At 38.1% G+C, this 21,674-nt stretch overlaps 1 protein-coding gene across 3 annotated transcripts; it reads left to right on the top strand.

Moving 5' to 3' along the window:
- Positions 1-1,930: 1,930 nt before the first annotated feature.
- LOC140951520 (SET and MYND domain-containing protein 4-like) lies at positions 1,931-19,689 on the top strand. 3 transcript variants are annotated; one of them, XM_073400780.1, is made up of 16 exons: positions 1,931-2,069; positions 9,171-9,333; positions 11,679-11,844; positions 12,537-12,683; positions 13,081-13,204; positions 13,318-13,433; positions 14,017-14,141; positions 14,314-14,419; positions 14,764-14,827; positions 14,926-15,015; positions 15,464-15,540; positions 16,077-16,522; positions 16,693-16,766; positions 17,107-17,197; positions 17,398-17,718; positions 18,585-19,689. In XM_073400780.1, the coding sequence occupies exons 2-16, from the start codon at positions 9,206-9,208 to the stop codon at positions 18,877-18,879; spliced, it is 2,370 nt and encodes a 789-aa protein (XP_073256881.1). In that variant the 5' UTR covers positions 1,931-2,069; positions 9,171-9,205; the 3' UTR covers positions 18,880-19,689. The 3 variants fall into 3 exon arrangements, with proteins under 3 accessions (XP_073256881.1, XP_073256882.1, XP_073256880.1); XM_073400781.1 differs by lacking the exon at positions 1,931-2,069 and adding an exon at positions 6,586-6,676; XM_073400779.1 differs by lacking the exon at positions 1,931-2,069 and having other exon boundaries at positions 9,071-9,333.
- The last annotated feature ends 1,985 nt before the right edge of the window (positions 19,690-21,674 follow it).

The raw sequence follows: 21,674 nt of genomic DNA, 5'->3' as shown, positions 1-21,674 counted from the left end.
TTCTGGCTTTTGCTTCAGCCTGAAGGGTTTTTTTATACGAGAAAATGTCCTCGCTTTCAGACAAAAATGGTTATTCACAAAATTGGGTCACTGAAGCGAGGATGAAAATTCCTAGTCATGTTCGGTACCTTAAATATAAGGTGGAAAAGGAAGTCAAATGCTGAGTCACAGAGAATGCTCGGTCATGCAAAAAGAAACGTGTTATTGTCAAATCACGTAAAACGGATTTTGGCATTTTGATGATCGCTTTATCCGCTCTTTGCCCGTTGGCCTTTGGTTGTTCCGGTGACCGTATTATCCACAGAGGTACTCTATTATTAAGCGGGTTTTGGAAAATGAGTTATCGCCAACTGATTTTCATATAGTGATTTGAAAAGTGGTAGTCTGTGAACCCGAGCAATAAGAAGGATAGTCAAAAGCTAGGCAATTACAGGCTACGTTGATTAGCAGGTTTAACCCTGCCGACTATCTTCTGCTTAACCATAATCTTCGCGCTTTGTTGAATTCATAAGGAGTTATGAAAAGGGTACCAGGGTAAAAGTTAGTATCTAGAGGAGAAGTTTAAAGGAGTTGTTGAGTCCGTATGCAAAGCCATCAAAGTCCGAGGAGTGCGCACGTAATACCTTTGATTACGTTTTCATTAGTAAACAAGACAAGTATACGCTGGGATGCGCACCCCCAGACCCGCCCCCTACCCGCCCCCCACACAGCCTACATTCTCAGTTGTTTTCATTCAGAACCAAACCACCGGAAAAAAATAAACGTGATATCGTGAAAATAAGATCAAGGATAACAAGAAATAGACAAGTATCTATTTTGCCATACATCATTAATATGCGTCATTTCTCCCTTCGTACAAGGCATCAAGCACAATGGAATAAAACTCAATGCTGAGTCACTTAGCTGACAAATTAGGCAAGAAATCGTACCATTGAAGAGAATTGTTAAATTCTACCAGGCCTCCTCTCTTCCCCGAGATCACAGAGAAAAGAGCGACTGATCGCCCCAAAGCAGTCCGCCCGCTAGGATATTCCAGCATCTACAGTTTTAGGGTAAATCTTTAATTCCCTTTGAATGCAACTTATTTGAGCAGGCTGCCCTGCCGTTATTAATTCGTTCTTGAAGAGTGTTTTCATTTACATCCCTATCACAGGAAATTTACGCTAATGAGACTCATCTGCTCTACCTTTCGCAGCAAGTCACACAACAAGTTCCGGATACCAGTCAGTCAGGCTTTAGGGTTAAGGCAAGGTGGGGGGGAGGGGTGATGCTCACCGCAATTTTAGCTCGAATCAACGGATCATAAGCGGTAACATATACCTTCTTTATGCGATTTTGGAAAGTGGTTCATCGCCTTTAAATCTTAGTCTCGCGCTAGTTTAATAATAATAGGGTGATTCAAGAAGCAAAAAAGTTCCGTGAGTAACCCCTAAGGATTACTTATGATGTATGCTGATTGAAGATTTCATCCGAATCTAATGATGCATTTCCGTTTCCGCCCACGTTCCAACACTTGCTTTACGCATAACGAGAGAGAAAGAGTCTTAACTGACCAATTACAGGAGAGAACAAATCCATCGGCAGACGAGAAAGTGACATAGCAATTTCGAAATTCACACACGTATTTTAACATGTAATCATCACCTTAACTGAAGAAACCAGGGTCAAAAATTTGTGTTTAAAATTGGTATTTTTTTACGCAAACCCTATTAACACTTTAAAGAAGCTTTCTAAGACATTAATTTGAATGATTCCACTTTAAGACTTTAAATTAAAATCATGAGGAGAGTGTTTGATTCAAACTATGTAGTACACCCCACTAAGTGAAGAAAGCATAGAAAACGCTTTCGTCCAATGAGATTCGTTGATCCAGCGTGACGTAAAACAAACCTGTGCTCAGCAAAATACGATATGATTATTTCGACTGATATAAGTACGATGTTTTGTCAAATGTTGTAACATTCAGGTTCATCTTTGTTCGTGTCAACATTGAGTTACCCACCTAAAACTGTGGCTTTGTTTTTGAAGAATTTCTCGAGAGAAGAAACTCTTTGCTGTCGGTCCACCAAGTAAGTTTGTAATGATACCGCCAATTTCTTTTCTATGAAGGGTTGCCCTTTCAAAATTATTTTGCGTAATGTTTTTAATATGATATATTAATGTGCACGGGTGATACTGAGTAGATTATATAGCACTGAGGAGCCGGTTGCAGCAAGACATATTAAATACAAATATTCGTTCATAAAAAATGATTATTTAAAATTTTACTTAACTTCACTGATTGCGTTGAATATACTCTGGTATACTGCAGGCGTGTACTTCGAGTACTGAGTATTGTAGTAGATTTTACAGAAACTCACAGCCGCCATCTATCTGCGCCCTGTCGGGTTCAAGAATGGTGTCTTGCAAGTTTTAAAAATTACCGACAAAATAATTAGCTTGTCATGACTTTGCAAACTAAATCTCTTGTGGACTCTGGGTAAATAAACCAGCACCGGCGATATCTGTTAGCGGTCCTTTACTTATTTTATTTTATTGCTGTTATTTTATTTTTGGTAGGCGAAAACTGAAATAGTTTTGAATGAAAAATTTAGATCCATAAAAGAAAGACGTTCCTCTTCTTTTTCAGGTTTAAGTTTATTATAAGGAGTTTTTGTCTGAGAGACGTCCCTCTGAGATTAGTTAGTCTTTTTCGAATTAACTGTTTTGTTTCATTCTTATATTAATACAAATCCGTGTAACAATGACAGGCCAGATTTTTAATATAGCGTTATGCAAGTGGAACAAATTTGTAAACAAATCGGGTGATTTTAAATATTGACCGCGAGGGATGGACTGCGGCCACACGGGCCAAAAGTTAATCTCTTTTGATCACGAGTCACCTTCATTCAACCTGCAAAGTCTCGTTTAAGGAGCAACAAATTGATACCCAAAAGCATTTTTTAAACATTTCTTGAGACTTTGTACTCCCTTTTGATAGAAGGCGCAAACTGAGAGTAAGGTTCGAAAACAAAAAAATTCAAATGAATCTAGAAAATCTGTTAATCTCACTCTAGGAAGTTAATGATACGCCTCGATATTTTGACTTCACCTCTACTTAGGGCTCCTGACGCTTATTTCCCACTTTTCCGATTAACGGTTAAGAGATGACAATCTGATGAGTCTTTCCACTTAGTCTGATTTCAGTAGTAAGTACCGCATTGTGTATGTTTCCATTAAGAGCAAAGCTAATCTTGGAAATCTTCCGAGCGATTTTCAGCCTAGCAGGAGCGCACGGAAGGCTTACTGAACTAGCATTCTCCCGTTTTTATTACTATTATTATTTTATTTTACGTGTGTGTGGTCAAAGTTTCCTACACAATAGGGGCAAAGCAGAAATAATATGTTTAGATGCAAAGTACCGTCAACGCAATAGTAAAACCCCGGGGGGAGGACTCCCATATGAAAGGGGCGGGGATGCTCGTCGTCCTGCTTAGGAGTGTGAATTTCAGATTTTGGTCTCGCTTAAGGGTGTTCTGGGCAAAACACCATTATATTTCGCCGTAAAGGTCTCTTTTAGGGTTGCACTCGAAGAAATATTAAAAAACTTTATATTTTTAATTCGTTTTATTTACTCGGTTCATGTAATCAAAGTTTAATGGATCAAAAAAGGTTGGGATACGCCCAGATTGGTCTCTTTTTAGGGTTTAATTCAAAATTTCCGACGAGCATCCCCGCCCCTTTCATATGGGAGTCCCCCCGGCTAGCAAACAGGGCGGAAACAAGAATTACCCCTTGCAGTTCTCTTTGTCCATAACAGGACCCAGCAAAGTTCTGACAAGAAAGGATATGCGCTGTTAATGATGGCACACATCCTATACGCACTACAGATGTGAAAAAACAACTTGCTTTCACGGAGTTAGAGAAAAAGATAGATAGTGGTTTTTCTTAAGGTTTGCTTGATCTCACTGGTTCCAGTCCGCCATCAAGATAGTTTGATTGGAAGATATCGAAACGTGCATATGGGCGACGAACTCACGCTGGTTATCCTGACTTAAAAAGTCTAATTGACACGAAAAGAAAAGAATGCCAAGAAATTTCTCTCCTTGCTTAATCGTTATGTACTAACAGCTTCCCCCTTCCGACCCCACTGTCAAGCTAGTTAAATTCGACTTTAGCACGGCAGTAGCGCGACGTTCGACCAAGTCGTGCTACTGCCGTGTAGCGCGGCAACCAAACCAAGTCGTGCTAGTGTCGTGCTACAGTCGAACTACAGTCGGGCCAGCTTAGTAGCACGGCAGTAGCACAACGTTTGAAACAGCTCTAATTGAGCTTATAATAACCACAGGTAGCCCAAGTTCGAAATATGAACATCGGGGAACATCGGCATTGTTACGTAACATTCGAAATATAAGGATTTGTATGGGGAAAAAAACCTGTCGTTTCTGTAATCTACGAAAATGAAAGGATTTCAATAAAAAACAGCTTATCTTACTTAAAATGTGTGTTACGTCTCTCCTGTGTGGTCCTCGGGCCGATTTATGGCCGCTTTATGGGTTTTTATGTAAACGGTTTTCTCTCTTTATAAAGGTTTACATAGAGAGACAACCGTTTACATAAAAACCCATAAAACGGCCATAAATCGACCCGAGGACCACACAGAAGAGACGTAACACACATTTTAAGTAAGATAAGCTGTTTTTTATTGAAATCCTTTCATTTTCGTAGGTTACAGAAACGACAGGTTTTTTTCCCATACAAATCCTTATATTTCGAATGTTACGTGACAATGCCGATGTTCGAGCTTGGGCTACCTGTGATAATAACTAGTGTCGCCAGACAACCAAAGTGTTCTTAATTGTGAATTGTCGGTTTCTTCACTACAGACCCTACCCACCCTGTAATATGATTCAAAGCAACTTGGAAGTTGCATTTAAAACTTCCTACTTGAGAGTTTATTGAAGTTCCTGGACCTAATGTGCAAAGAACATTTTGGAAGATGTTGTCGGTTGTACGTGTGATGCAACGTGAGATTAAAACTGAATAGCACAAGGCCACGACATTGTTCACATTGATTGAGAAAAGCTTAATTAGTAGTAGAGGAAGTGGTAGGGCCTGGCGAGACCAAGAAGAATACGGTCAAATAAACGTGAAGCGCGATTTGCAACATGTAAATTAGCCTGCAGTGCAGGCGTTTTCTTCGGGCGCGCAAATGTTTTTGCTCGCGAAAGCGCCATGTGGAAACTTTCCGAAGAGAGGAGGAAATGGGGCGAGTCAAAGGGAGCGGGAATCAAAGATGGCGGCTTCAACAATACGAACACGAACAAGGTTTCTCCCACCCAAAATACGCCTGCACTGCGGGCTACATGTAAATTTTAACTGCAAAGCTGGTGGTTCCAATCCGTATGATCAAGTTACAGTGATCACGTAAAGAAGCTATATTATATCTCAGTGCCTACAATTTAAGGGGGTAAACTGCCCTCACCATCCCTACCAATGGCTCTAATAGCTAGTGAACAAGCTCACCAACCAGCGGTTTTCGTGAAACTCTAGTTGTTGGAAAGCTACTATTTTAGCAGTTTGAGACCCTTGAGATAGTCTTCGAACGAGATGACAGAGCAATAACATAGCGTAGTGCTTTCTAGACTAACAGTGGGAGAAAATTTGAATCGTGTGGTGGTCAAGAAGGCTCTTCCCTCTCTTCAAGAGCTTGTTAATTTCTCACTTTTTTAATTTTCTTTTTAAAATTGACATTTTTTTAAACACAGACTACTCTCTCTCATGATTCAGTCAACGTTTCTAGTTGTCTGCCTACAATTTAAAGATTTCATTTATGGTAATTAAGGGAAATAAATTAGGCACTTTGACTGGTGTCCGCTTAATTAAAGTTGTCCGCTTCTTCTGGTTTAGCTCACCGTTTTATATCCAGTTTCAAAGTGAGTAAGTACAGCCGAGTGTAGTTTGGAATTGGGCTCGATTTTGCTAACTTATAGAACTCTAAAGGAGGCAATTCTGAATTTGAACTCTCCTGCAATGCTATAAAAAAGTTACCTGGCTATAAATAACATGCTAATATTTTCCCACCCTAGTATTAAGTACGTCAGTGAGTTTGACCTTACCCACTGAACGGTCAATTTATCATTGTTTTCAAAAACGTGACCCGTCAATCAAGTTCTAAATTGAGCAACATTCTCTGAATCATTTTGGTCTCCGTTTTTATTCACGGCTGCTTTTCTATAGTTTGTAAACAAGGTGGTATTAAAATGTATCGAAAGAAGGGATTGAGCGTCTTGGAATATGGTATGTCAAGAAACCGTTTTCTTCGATCGCTATGTAAAACAACTTTTTGAAATTACGTATTCAGTGTATAGCGGGCGTCTAGACCAGACAATATAAAGACATAATTTGGAGTCTGAACGAACGTTCAGGAAGAGTTAATTAAACTCATGCCTATCACCAGAACGAGCGTCTTCCTCGGACCCGCCCATCCGAATGGAATGGGCAATAAAGGAAGTCCTGGATGACCAGTCAATCGCCGAAAATACGTCGAGCCATAAATTTTGCTGATGCCTCAAACAACACTGTATTCGTGCTCGGCATCATTACAGTACAGCTGGGACCACTTTGCAGGCATCTTTCCTCGATGAACGTCTTGTCATTCGTGGATCTAGGGTCGGCTTCGTGAGAATTTTTAACTGTAAGTTTAGAGTTAGAAAATTTAAGTGTTACACCTCGAACCCGGCCTGCGCTTTAGATCATCTCCTAAGCTGGATGCTCTCCTAGCGCTTCCTTACTTGATCTCTAAGAAATTTTATTTCTTCCTGGTATGCCTCGTCTCTATCGCCATTCTTTTAGAAAACGCCACATGAATTCAAATCCTACTTCCGATTTTGCATGGGAGCCTATGTCTACAAGATGTGTATTGACGTGCCTTCATCCTTCTCAAACACTGGAAAATTCAGCTGTTATGCCTAGAAAATGTTCCCGCCAAATGCCGTAGAAGTTGACTTCAGAAAACAACTTCTTTCCAAGATCAAATGAATGGTCGTATTTTAGGATTTTTTTTTACAGAATTTAAGCCTCAGCCATCTACCCTGTACTGCTTTTGTTTACTGCAGGGTATACTCAGGGACTACCGACACTTTAAGACACTAAAGGATTTAGAACTGCAGTGTATTAGACCCACGGACGCAAATCAGTAACACACTGTTAACAGTAGAAAAGGCTAGCTTTATAAACGATACACTGTGACCGTTTCTTTGGTGAATCTGATGAGAGAATTGGCACCAGTTTGGGCAAAGTATTCAAGCAATATCTTGAGTGTGTAAAAACTATTTTTAGGGCGTTAGAATATCAAAATGTTGTAAAAATTCAGCCAAATATCGTTAAATTATGGGTAAGAAATTCTTGACTTTACAGCCTCTTTTCATATTTTCGGCAGCTCATACACATCCACTTGGATACAGTTTATTGATTTGGCCTACACCTCCGTCACAGATATTTATAATTGTAGGGGCCAGCGAATGACGGCAAAAGGTACAATCTGACTTTTGTGAATCCTTGCTGGTTTCGGCTCTTGTACTAAAACGGGACTAAAGTGTAAAAACAAAAACAATAAAATAAGATTGTCTTGTGGGTTAAATTTTGTAAATCAGTTTCATTCTATTTATTAATTCATATGCTATAGTATAATGTACTGCTAATTTCGACCTACGCACTCAGTCATGTCTAAACCGGTTCCACATGGTTTATTGAGGGCCTCTGAAAGGATAAGTATTAAGATAATAATTGCTTTTTGTTGCCTGGCATTTCGATTGTCTTTACTTTGCTACACTATTTCTTAGAAACCATTTATTGAAAAAAATTTAGAGGTACATTTATTTGAAAAGAATGTTTGTTTTGGATTTGCTTCGATATGACTCATCGAGTCGTGCTTCGTTCTCAATACTTAACCCTATACCGTTCTTGATAATAGACATATTCACATTCCTCTGTTGCTTTCTGTATGAGTAATACATTGTTTAGGGTCCCTGTGCAGGAGTCCTTAGCTTAAAGATGTATATTGTTATGGATGTTTCCTTGTGTCCGTGTCTCTTTGGCTATATCGGCCACAAGATGAGTTATATCTTTGTTTTCAAATGCGCAACAATACAACATGTAGTAATGTGTAAGAGAAAAGTGTGCAGTGTCGATGGTACTGAGATACACATTCTATGTCAGATAGGAAAAACTTACTGTCAAAATTATGCTTTGTTTTAAAGGGAGACTCTTCGACCAATTGGACAGAAATGAGGTCAGGGAAATTTTTAGCTCTAACATTCTTCGCTCGTCTGCTCTGTTTCCAGTTTGACTGTTTGACAATGATTTAGCCAGGTTTTTCTGGAATTTCTAGACAAGCAGGGTTTTTATTTTCTGAGGTAAACATATTTTACAGCTATTTTTCTCAGTGAAGTGGCTCACATGCAAATTACCCATATATTCTGACGTCACGTTTTTACTCACGTGCGAACAATATCCCTTCATTCAACTGGGGTACAACAACTGTGTTTATATAAAACGACCAAAATCCTGAGCTACCATGTCGAATAAACCTAGAGTTTACTGTTTCGAGAGAATAGCATAACAAATATCCAGGTTTTTAAAATATTTTCTATGGAAAATAGCGAGCCGTGACTGCCTTCGTGAAGGCATTGGGTATATTGCTCAACTCGATTTACTATTGGTCGATTTTGTGGGTGCATTGGGGGTGTGTCAGGAGGTGGGTCATGAACCGGAAACCCAACGTTCGTGAGCGTTTGCACTCATTCAACGACAAGCAGGTGAAAAAGAGAATCATCCATCTATCGAGTTTGTCAAGTTTAAGAAAAGCCTGTCAAAATTCTCTACATATAAATACAAGTAGACAGAAATGTCAATTTAAAAAAAATCGATATGGTGGTGTGAAATGACGCTGACCTGCGACCTTTTTATTAGGGACTTGGGGCTGATACGTCAACCTAAGCGTTAATGTGATTGGTCGAAGGCTATCGTGCTATGTCAATTCACCAATCAGATCATGTTTACTAAACCCTTTTTTGACCAATTATTTTGCAAGTGAAACTACTGCGTTCACTTACATCAGCCATCGCTGCTTTCGACATGAAGCCGCAGCGCTGGGTAGCGGTGTAAATTTTTGTTATTTTCTACTCTAGAGGGACAAAACGACTGCCTAGCGTCGGGATCAACAATGGCGCTTAACTTGAAAGAGGAATGGGAAAATTTTTTGCTGGAAAAGCTGCGCGGTCCTTACATGAAAGAGTTCAGCCGGCTGAAGACCGACGGAGAAAGATTCAAGTTTTGTAAATATATTTTAAGGTAAGCGGGACTTCTTCTTTCTGTCGGACTGTGTCTAGTTCTTTTTCACAATCAATGGGTGGGCCGTGCAAAAATAAATCTAAAGGCGAATATTACAAGTGAAAGAATATGATAAAGGTGCGAAGCTCAAGCAAAATTCAACAATCTACAACTGCAATGTAGCTCTCAAATCATAGATGGTACAAACCTGATATCCGATTTTTGTTCTTCTTCATTTTTCTCTTAGTTGGAGATCTCTTGTTACTTTTGTTGGCAACCCTTGTAGTGTTTATGTCTCGCAGAAATTTCTATTTAATTTGGAGAACGGTTTGCCTCAACAGTTGAAGAAAACAATAATTAAAATCGTTTTCACAAACAGAGATCTGTAAGCTTAAGCTTATATATATATTTTTTTAAGCTTATATTTATATCCTGAATGTGCATGTGCAAAGAGTTCTTGTTGCTACTATATCGCTTTCGCCCAAGCACGAAAACTTCAGCTTTTTCAAGTGAAATGTGTTTGTACCTAGGTGATGTGCAATAAAATATGCATGAAGGCTTTTCTTTTCACCTTTGAAGCGCTTTTGTTTACAGTAAGCTGTCAAAAATCACACGTATATTTCTGGCTCGTGAAGGAGTTGAGACCAACAGAATTTAGCTATTGGAAGTTCTATCTATTTTTAAGATCTTACACTTATTAGTCTATTCTGAACACCAACGAGGTGAGGTCTTGTAAATTTGTCTCGTGTCTTCACACGTGCACGTACGTTTCAATTCCTGTGTTACTGACAGTCCAATTTAAAATCTTTATTCCCTTCTCACGCCATCTCGTTTTGAATTTACTTCTTTTATATTAGCAGGAAATAGTCTATCTGTTCAATTTGTTCCATCACTAATACAATAATTATTCACTCCACTTTGAATAACTTAGAAATATGAAATTTTGGACCTTTCACAGAGATTGCCGTCATTGCTAATTGTTCAATAATCATTATTTGTTGGCATCATCCTGATTGAATGCATCCTTGCATTAAAATGGACATGCCTCGTATGGCTGATTTTATACATGGGTGGTTTTTGGAGGGAATTATATAAAATAACATACAAAGTGTATTATTGTAGAGCACTCCCGCGAAACATAACCTAGAGTGTAAGGGTTATATTTTACTCAAGGGTCAGGTGTTCTATGGTGGCAATGTACATGTACGTTGAACTGGGGTCTAAAATATTATTTTAATTAGTAACAAAGTATTAGATAACAATATATGTTGTTGTATGACAAACAAATAAAGAATGGTATACGAATAGCAATAGAGTCTACCCTGGAAATTTCAATAGTTGGAAAAAAACTTTATCGTAATACCCCATGCAGTTCATCTTAAATACCTTGAATTTAAAAAGAATTGTGCACAATGTTTGTTTGAATTTCCCTTTGACATTTAGCAGCAAATACTGTACATATGTATGTGTAAATCATTAACAGACAAACAAAAGATACAAATTGGGGGATTTGATATTGCAAGTGCTTTAGTTGATTTACATCTTTGGTGGTTTTTGCTTTTCTGTATGAAAGCCAGTGATTAATAAAAGCTCAGTGGTTTAGCACTGTTCTTTAGGGTTGACTTGTAGTGCAGTGATCCAAGACCTTTGCACTGTTATGTTTGAGTTATTATGTAATACATTCCACCTATTTGAAAGTACATGTAGAAATTTGTACCCAGAACTAATTTGCTATTCCCAAAAAAATATCAAGCCTTTTATGGGGTTGTTTTGTCTTATTTAAATTACGTGTAGCTCATCCATTAGGATATCTTACCAAAGTGGCATTGACATGCATTTTATTTAATCCTCTTTTTATGATTGAAAAGTGAATATATTGGGTTTCATTTTTCCAATTTTCTTTTCTTCCTTTGCTTGTCTTTAACTTTCAAAAGTATTTTGTTTTCTAGCATTTTTCTTATTAATAGAGCATTACCTTAATTTCTCCTATTAATTTTGTTCAGCTCACTAGAGCTTCACATAGATTGGATATTTTAGGTGGTGGTATTTTGTACAGTGGAACCTCAATGTAACAAACTGCTCAGGGACTGGCAAAATTTGTTTGCTGTAATGAGGTTTTGTTTCATCAAGGTTCCTTTTCACATGTTTTACTATAACTGGGGTAAAGAAAGTCATTCGTTATAGCGAGGACTTTGTTATATAGAGGTTGTTATATCGAGGTTCCACTGCAGCAAGTGTTTAAGTATCGAGAATGTATTTTGAGTCCATTATCATTTTTCATGGATTTTTTTTATGTCTTTTCCCAGTTTAAGCCATTTAAAGTCATCGTCAAAAATCATTATTTCTGTTTCTTATGTTATTTTTAGAAATAATGAGGTCGCACAAGAAATAATAGAGCAAATACAAAAGCTTCTAAACACCAGGAGAAGGCAGAATGCCATGTCAGCAGGAAATGTCCAGGAATATGTGTGCATTGGTGAAGAACATTTTAGACGCAGTGATTTCAAGAAAGCTGTGATATGCTACTCATTGGTAAACACTATATATTTGTCACTGGTGGGCAAGGGTGTAGAAAGAAGTTCATCTGCTTCTTTTCTTAGAATGTTAATCAGGTCATTCAGTCAATTTGCTCTTCAGCCTTTTTATGCATAGTCAAATAATCTGTTTATGTATTGTAGAGCACAATGGAAATGCAGACGCCTGAATTGTGATACCATGTTTACTTAGTCGATTTAAATGTTCTTAAAACATAGCCAGTCTTAACGTTTTATTGATGCTGATGGTTTCATGTTCAACCAACTGACAGTTTCATGTTCAACCATGTTTACTTAGTTTTAAGCCATGGACCCTCTTGAAAACTGATGCCTGGCATTAAAATGTCTTATCCCTTTTACAAGCAATGTAGTTTTTCCATTTTTCTTATTCAAAATTTATGGTGAAAAGAACACCCATTACTCCTTTAGCTTTAACTTTGTGTGCAGTTATTTAGCCAAAAATGGGCATCTTCCATGCATAAAGTTTGTCAAATTTATTTTTGTCTTTTTTTTTTATTTTGTTGCTCTACCTTTTTTTTAACTAGTAACATGTCACATATTTACATGTATCTGTAACATGAAGTGAGTTCTCACAGAAGAGAAGGAAGTTATTGTTATTTTTACCAGCCAACCCACAACTTTCGCTTGTCATATAGTAATTTAATAATATTATAATATTTTTGCTTATAGGCTATCCAGCAAGCTCTCTTAAACAACAATTCAGAAACCGAGAAGTCAGACAGTGCTGAAAGCAACAGTAGGTCTGATGGTTGTAACACACTATCTTCCCTCTACATCAGAAGGGCTGAGGTCTTACTTCAAGCACAAGAATACAAGGTATCCAGGATTGCACTGTTTTACTTTTCAAAAAAATTGTTAATTTTCTTCAATTTATTAGTGATGTTTCTTTCACAGTATTCTGATATTTCTGAAGGAAAAAGTTTCAAAATTAATTCTGAAACAGATACTGTAACATACAACTTACTGTACAACTTTCCTACAATAAATTTACAGTCACTTACATTGTTTGAATGACCAAATGAAGTGGGGTTCTAAATCATATGGCTGAAACTCAGGTGTACTTTCTTCTTGTTATATTAACAGATCGTGTCTTTTTTCATTCCATAAACCATCTTCCCAATGTATAATGTGTATTGTTGTAAGCTAAGTTGCATGTGATTGTCATCTTTTCTAGCTGCATAAATATAATTAAATATCCCTTATTACGGTCCAGGCATGTCTGAATGATATACAAGAAGCCACATCACTACAGTGCCCTCAGGCTGTTAGCTCAAAGCTAACTAGTCTTCAGAAAGCTTGCCAGAAAAGATTAGCAACATCTAAGCAACATTTTCCAAGTAAGTATATTGAGGCTAGAATGTCATTCAGAATAATAATTGTGGAATTGTTAGTCTTGGATACATGGGTAGTCGCAAGGTTTGTAATAATGATGATTTTTGGTTTGTTTTAGGCAGCAATGCTTCACAAGATATACCTTCTGTAACTCAGGGAATGCACAGCAAAATAGCAAGTGGTTCCAGTTTAATACAAATCAACTGTTCCAGTAGTCAAGGACGGTTTCTTAAGGTGGGTTTTCGTTTGTATTTTACATGCACTGTGTAAATATGACACAAAATTGTTACCTGATACTTAACATTATTTTTAACTTTTTTTTCTAAAAATGGATTTGAAAAGTTCTCTCAAATTATTCTGTATTTTTCAAGGGAATAACAAAGCTGCAGGAGCCCAAACCTAAATTAAATGAAAAAGAACTTTGAATGAAAAGAATGTTTTTCTTGAAGCTGACACATTATTGACTGAGAGATTTGAGGTATTGGAGTTTGTATGTGACAAGGTTTCACTGTAAAACAAACACAAAGCAAATTCAGGTGAACACCTTCATTGGTATACCAGCACATTTAGCAAACAAACAGACATAAAAGGAATATTGTATTTACACACCTGCAACACCCCAGTGGACTCTCAAGATAAAAATGATTTAATCTTTCAAAAAGTAGTAAATAAAGATACCGGTATATATTTTCTCTCTGTTTTGCCTTGTTATGTCTCATTCTGGCTGGCAGCCCTGACAGGTATCTTATGCTAAGAAATAGCTATAACATCTACTGACAAATGCATACTATTGATATACTTTATTACTTATTTACAGGCATCAGATGATATCCGTGCAGGGGATACTCTCATCTCTGAGTCTCCTTATGCAGCTGTACTTCTGCCAGAAAATGCTCTCACGCATTGTGACTGCTGTTTTGAACCTTTAGTTGCACCATTTCTGTAAGCAGAAACTTTTCTGTAACTAAGTATTTTAATAAGTAATTAAGCTTATTATAGTAAGGTTTGTTGTATAAAGATTTCCTCTGTTATTGTGGTTTGTATTATCATGTGTTGCTCCAATTTTATGGAATTATTCAAATTTGTGGTGATATTTTTAATGATTTCTTTGAAGTTGCTATCACTGCTGTGAAGTGCAATACTGTTCACAATCATGCCGCAACAGAGCCTGGGAACAGTACCACAAAGTCGAATGTACTCTTGGTCCACTTCTCAAGATGGTACGTGAAAAAAGTGACTATGTGTAACTTTATCCTTAATCTAGTTTGGAGGTTCAAGAATACATGTACTTGCCTATAGGCAGCTATTTTGAGTTACGTAATAATTATTATTGACTGTAATTTTAAAAAAAGGTTGGAAAGGATCTTTTGTTAGCTACATGTACTTCAGTGCAAGGGGGGGGGGGGGGGGGGAGAAGGCAACTTACTTCTCTGAGTGAAAGAGCCAACAATTTTCTTTTATCAGCTGTCAGTGATAATTTATCAAAAGCACTGCTAGTGTCTTCATAATTTTTATACAATCTTCAACCAAGGACATTTCTCAACCTTGGCTTTTATTTTTCTAGTTGGACACCTCTTTCCAGTTGTCTGTTAGAATTCTTCTGGTCACAGGGACCCAGAAAATTCTTGGTAAGTTCAATTAAAGGTAGCTGTAACCCTGGCAACATTCTTTTTGACGACAGAGTCTTGTGTACATGTATTGATTCTCCTTGCATTCTTTATTTCAGAATTCTTAAAAATGGTATCATCATCCCCTAGTGAGAATTCAAGTCTTAACAAAAGAATGTCCGGGTGTGGTCCCGATGGACAATATTTGGGTAAGTACATGTTGTGTACAGTGTATAAAGACAATCATTAGTTACCGTAATTTTTTTTAATTGTTTATTCCTTGAAAGATGTGCCATGAAATTGCAGGCATCATTTAAGCATTTTTTAATCAAGTTGAAACAAGTACCCTGTTTTCCTGCGCTAAAATAACCTTCTCTATTTCCCTATAATATTAAGTATGCTTTTTGCTGCTTCGAGATTACACTTTTTGTTTGGTGAACAAACCATGAGTTGTTTCTCAGGGACACTTCAGCATGGAGTAAACTGTTTTGTAATAGCATAATACTGATGCTACAGTGCCACAAAAGGATGTCTCAGCACACCAGTAATCTTTAAATCCTTATAAACATCTTTGTTCTTGTCTTCTCTTCAATTTCATGTTAAAAAAAATAATGCATTAAGAATGGTTGGTGATACCGTATGTCATGTTTGCTTCAGGTGATTATGGTTCAGTGTTTTCACTTGTCACCAACACAGAATTACAGCCTGTTGAAACCTTGATGTCTCATGCTTTGGTACGTTGTTCATTTGATTATTTATGGATAGATAATAAGGGGTAGGCATTAAGTTGTGAGGTAGTTATTTAAATATCATGTCATCCAGATGCATGTTGCTTAATGACAATTGAATCCTGATAGTGACAAACATGTTTGTTCACACTAGACTGTTGATACATGCCTTTGGTTTATTATGCAATCGTACTTGGGATTTTTGTTAAGGAAAATATTGGCAAAGATTGCAACATCATGGTAATTGTTCCACTTGTGTTGAAATAAATCAGTGCTCTACAATATGTCTGTTTTTGTTTGGGTGCAAGACTGCATGGAGTGAGAGTTTCTACTGTGTTGACATGTACATCAAGCTATAGTCACCCCCCCCCCCCCCCCCCCCACCAGGATAATTTCTTCATTAAGTTTGTTTTTTTCTTATGAAAAAAAATTCTGGTTTGTTGTCATTTTGTGGTTTTGCAGATGGAGATCTTTCTTGATGGATATGTCAAGGGAGAAAAGCTGAATCCACCCTAATTGTTTCATTTTTTTAATGTTTGTAGAATTGTGCATTGCTGGCAGAATTTCTCCAGGGTGCCTTGGTTCAAGAAGACCTTCAGCAAAGACTACTAAACTGTGAGAGCTGCTTGAAAAACAGACTTTGTAAAGTAAATGGACAACAATGTGAAAAACTTGAACTTAAATACAATGTGAACAATGTTCAAAACTTGTTTTGCACAAACTTAGCCCAAGAACTCAAAGGCATAGATGAAAGTAGTGGAGAAACAACTTGTCTTTCACCGGATGTGATTGGCTGCTTACTCTTTCATCATTCTCAGCAATTGTCTTGCAATGTTCATGCAATTACGGGAATAGTATCAACAAGTGACAGTGCAAGACATTCAACAAAAGAGCAAGTTGTAACTAGGGAACAGAAGAGAATAGCTACTGCACTTTATCCAACAGCATCTCTGCTGAATCATGCTTGTGATCCTGATGTTATAGTGAGGTGAGTGCAGGGTCCAGATGTGACACTGGAGTGGTTTGTTTTGTAAATTGTACAGCCTTTTCCAGCGGTATTTTCACAACATGAAGAATGTAATTCCTATTTTCTGAAGAAAATTTTAAAAAACAATGATAAGTATTCATGAACCAATATTTAACTTTTTTGTCTTTCAGTTTTGTTGGTGGCCATCTGGTTGTGAGAGCAACGCATAACATAGCAAAAGGATCAGAGATTTCTCACTGTTATGGTGAGTGAAGAAACATTGTTTTATTGAAATTTCCCATGGTTTTGTTTTTCTAGTGTAGCTTTAATTCAATCACAGTATTATTAAGGTATATTGTGTCTTTATTCTAACTGGTTCCTAAAAATTTATTTTCTAATGCCTATATTGTTTGGGTTGTAAATAATATTGATTCCGTATTGAAGGCAAGTAATTATTTATCATTGTCAACTTCCTGAGACTTGATCTCTCAGTGGATAGACTGAAAAATTGTCCTCAGGAGAACCAATAGAAAATGGCTGTCTTGCTGTTTTTTGCATGTGCTTAGAAAGGTTGCTTATAATAACGTGTTTTTGCTTTTTTGCAGGTCCCCATGTCAATCGCATGGGCCGTGAGGATCGTCAAAAAGTCCTGTATAAACAGTACTTTTTCACTTGCCAGTGTACGGCATGCAAGAGGTAAGACTGAAAAAATCTATTATCCAAATGGGCTGCTTCTTCCCTTCTTTAATTTTTTTTGCTCAAAACCGTGATGGTTGGCTCACAACCTTTTGTTTTGAGCAAACAATGTTATTGATCATTGCAGAGTTAAAGGTATTAAATTCATAATCATAATAATTTTATGCAGCGAGCTGATCATAGGCTGTCTTGTCTTTCAGTGATGAGGAAATGGAAAACAAAAGATTGTGCTTCTCTGCCTTTGCTTGCCCCAAATGCAAGAATGCCATGAAACTATCTTCTGTCAGGGATGGAGTCATTGGAACTTGTCAGAACCGTGAATGTAACTTCGAAAAAAATATGCTAGATGAGTGTCGTCTTGCCCATGAGGCAGAGCTGCTTTTTGTGAAAGGGGTTCGGTTGTCAGAAAGAGTTGGTATTAAGGAAGCTTTAGATGTGTTCCTTGAGTGTTTGCGACGACGTAAAACACTGCTTCACATGTACCACAAAGACTTGGCAGAGACACATGATGCCATTGCCAGGTAAACATTAGTGATTTGTGTAGCCAGTAGCTTGTGTGGCAGGCGTTGAAAGAGGCGGAATAGAAGGCTAAAGTGGAGGGGATTTTCCCTTTCGCATTATTCTCTCCCTCCCTCTGCCACCCTTTTGCCTTCAACACAGGCCATGTAGCCGCTTAAAATGGCAAGAGGCTCACTTTGTTTTTATAGAATGATCACTAAAGGGAAAAATAATGCTCTGATCCACAGGGCTGTCATTAAAAGCTGGAGGCCTGGGGAGCCGGGGGGGGCAGGGATTTCACCCGGCTACTATAAACATGATCCCCGGCTACTTCCATTGGAAAAAAGAGAAAAGTATATAACCAAAAGAAATCCCTAGCTGTTTGATTCCCCGCCTACTCCTTGTACTTAGCCGGCAACTTGAAATCTGGTGACAGCCTGTATCCACCGGATAAATCTCTATCCAGTGGATAGTGCAATTGATTTTCTCTAATACTTACATGTATCCATTGGATAGTGATTTATCCGCTGGATAGCGCTGTCCAGATTTTGAACAACTGAGGACTGAATAATTTAGGGCTTAAAGTAATAAAGACCCTGTTATAATGCAATAAACGGTACGTGGAAAGTATAAGAATAAAACATATGCACATCTCGTAATGTTGCGGTGCTCAGTAATAGCAGACAAATTTATCTTAGTTAGAAGGGGGAATGTAAGTAGTGTTAAACGTTTAAAATTCTTTGATGAAATGTTACAAAATCTCTTTTGATTGTACCTTTTAGTAGTTGTAATTTGGGAATACACATGTTTTAGTTGTTACCCCTTGCATTAAGTTTATATTACTTAAAATGCCTCTGATTATCTTTTTTTTTCTGTTGTGTTCTCACAGGTGTTACGCCATGAACGGAGACTTCAAGAAAGCGTCATATTACTGTTCACAAAGCTCTGAAGCAGTGGAAAAAGTTTTTGGTTCATCAAGTGTAGAATATGCTCATGAACTTCACAAGCTTTCGCAGCTACTATTCAATGACAGACAAGTGAAGAAGGCACTCTCTACAATCGACAAAGCTACTAATCTCTTGGCTCTCCACTATGGCCGTAGCAACCCAGATGTCAAGGAACTTACTGAGATGAAACGCTGTCTCATAGCGGTCGGTGGTCACTCGAGAAACAATAGCACGTGAAAAGAGTGTAAAGTAAATTAGGTTAATAGTGTGTGTCAAATTACATAATTATAAGCACGTTCCTGTGTCCGTTTCAGACTTCGAACTTGACACGTGCTGCATGAATCTTCTGCAAACGATCCAGAACAAGAGACTTCGTTCATTAGCATGAACTTCACACGAGCCCACACGTGGTGTTAAGAACCCAGGATAAGAGACCTTGCACATTACAATAAACTTGACACGTGCTGAATCTTATAGGCATTTGTATGCTAGCTTCGCTGTCTCAAACGGACTTTTGTCGGGAGGTGGCGGAAAAAGAACAGTTTGTAAAAAGAATTTTGATCTGACGGTTTTTAAAGTTATTATCTTTTATAGTAAAAGTTTGGTGTATAATTTAAATTTTTTAAGTTATTGTTGTATCTCGTTTAATGGAGATCGGTTCTAGAGTAAAGAAGTGTCTATAAAGCATTTAGTGGTAACTTGTTTTGTTTAAAAAACAACAAGAGTTGATAAGAGTGAAATACAGTAGAAAAAATACTCAAGGGCAACAAAAAAAAAAGAAAAGATGAGAGAGTAGATTGACCAGATATATATTATAGTTGTTTTAATGACCAGGGTTGCTATTTTCTAAGATTAAGAAATAGTTCGGGTGTTCTGACGGTTGGAAAACGATATCTCATTGTTCCCACGTGACTGGAAATATACTCTAAGGACCTGTAGTACTTTCCTATTGTATATCTATGTAAATACGTTTTATCTGATCTCAGCTGCTTAGAACACGAGAACATTTCTTGTTAAAGAGGTGATTGAATAAAACTCCAAAAGGAATTGCTTTGTTTCTTGGGTTTTGTTGTTTTTTCCTGTAAAGTTGCGGGAAAGAGCCAGGGGTACCCAACTAGGCGGGGAAGTGTATGCTCGGAAAACCTGCTGTCTTTTTCAACCTGTCAGCTCGATTGTTAAGAGTGGTGTGTCCTTTTTCTTAACAAAAGTAGTAGAGTGAGCGAATTGAGAGATTCCATTGCTTGGTTATTTTTTGCGTTCGCTCTGCCGTCTCCCTGCATTCTCTGACGCGTTCTTCATGTCACAGCAGTGAGTTTGCGCACCAGGTCGGCAGGGAAAAAAGGACAGCAAAACGCTTGTGTGTGACAAACGTGACTTGCGTGTTTCGTAACTTAACATTAATGTTTTCTGTTCTTTTCAAAAAAACTGTTTAAAGGACAGTGAAGTTTGGCGAAAAGTTATCTCAAAGACAGTTATTGTCACGCTTGTCACACAAGGTTTCTCGTCTTTCCTCTCCCGTCCTGTTGCGTACACAAGTACGGGCTACGCAGGAGGCTGGTTCCAGGCTTTCAGGTAGCATAGGCTGGGCGGAGAAGAGAACGTTTAGTTTGTTCCATCCGCTCTGCATTACTTACTGCCCCCCTACTATCTGAATGCCTGGGACTGGCTAAATCGCATCGGCTCGATTTTCGCCGCTCTCTCAATTCGGCGCGACCTTATTTACCCAAACAGAGAAAAGCAATACTTCATGGAAAGTGCGCGTTTCTGATAGGGTAAAACTCGTTTTCGCACGAAAGTCTGGACATGGCTTTTCAGATCTTACGTCTCCGGGCCTGTTCCAGGCGATCGGATAGTGAAGTGTGGCTCCCTTGCTGTTTTTTCTTTCTGCTCACATCACTTGGCGCTGTTTCTGCGCAGTTGAACTGGACTGTTCACAGTCCATTTACAGTCTCTTATTTTAACGATATGATCATCGATAGTTATCGAATGAGCCAAGAAGGTTGGTGACAGGGTGTATAGCGTTAGGGAGAGGTGCTAACTCGAATGGCTTGAACGTACGGCCCGGAAGAATTAAGAAAGTTTGCGATCAGAAATTTCATCATTAGATTTCCAAGAGTGGTCTAATCAGATTTAATCTCGTCAAAGTCCTTTACCAAAAGAACTCACCCCAGTGTATGTAATCAATCAAAGAAACTGGAGTCTATACACAGTTTCTCAGTCATAATTGTTAACGATTAGCCTGTGTACAGACTCTTCTCCCTAGCCGCTCCCCTCAGGGAAAAAGGGGGCGTCAGTACACAGGCTATTAACTATTTGACTAACTAGCAGGTGAATTATGAGCACGCTAAGTCAAGCATAGGAAATATCTCGCGGGTTTGCTTAAGCGTAAAATTTGAAGTAACAGGAAAAAAATGTGGGTCACTCCACAGAACAAGTAATGAATGAAAGCAATATCAAAAGGTGTTTTGTCACTGCCGAAATTGTGCACTAAGAAGACGAATACCAAGTACCGGAGGAAATTAGGAAAAGTTTTAGTTAGAAAACTTCGTTCGCTAGCTTACGAACCGGGTGTGCGTACCAGCGCTACACGGCTCTTTCTTAAAAAAAACTTTGAATGCACACAGGGACCTCATCCCCTGTCTCATAGAAAGTCAAAGCCACCTTATAAATACAATGCTTAACCGTTACAACAGTAAGACAATAAAGGGCTAATTCCACGGCCTGTGTATGGTCACAACCTCCTTCGTTAACAGCCTAAGCGCAGCGATAAGAACCATAGAGAAGTACAGCTGTTAAATACCGGCTACATGCTCTGTATAATAAAATAACCTTGTGGTACCAAACGGCTTTGTACACATTGCACAAAATATACTTGTTGACGGAGCCTTTATCCATATGTTGGGCACCTAAAGAGAGCAGCATCGAATGATCTATAAAGCCAACAAATTCCTCACAAGTGTAGTTTCAGATATACCGATTTAGTCCGGATATCCCGCCGGCCAGTTGCCAACTATAGCTAGATATAAGCACCC

Source organism: Porites lutea, chromosome 11, assembly GCF_958299795.1.
Source record: "Porites lutea chromosome 11, jaPorLute2.1, whole genome shotgun sequence".
NCBI lineage: Eukaryota > Metazoa > Cnidaria > Anthozoa > Scleractinia > Poritidae > Porites > Porites lutea.
Note: the sequence above shows the minus strand (reverse complement) of the source record. Positions and strands in the feature narration are given on the sequence as shown.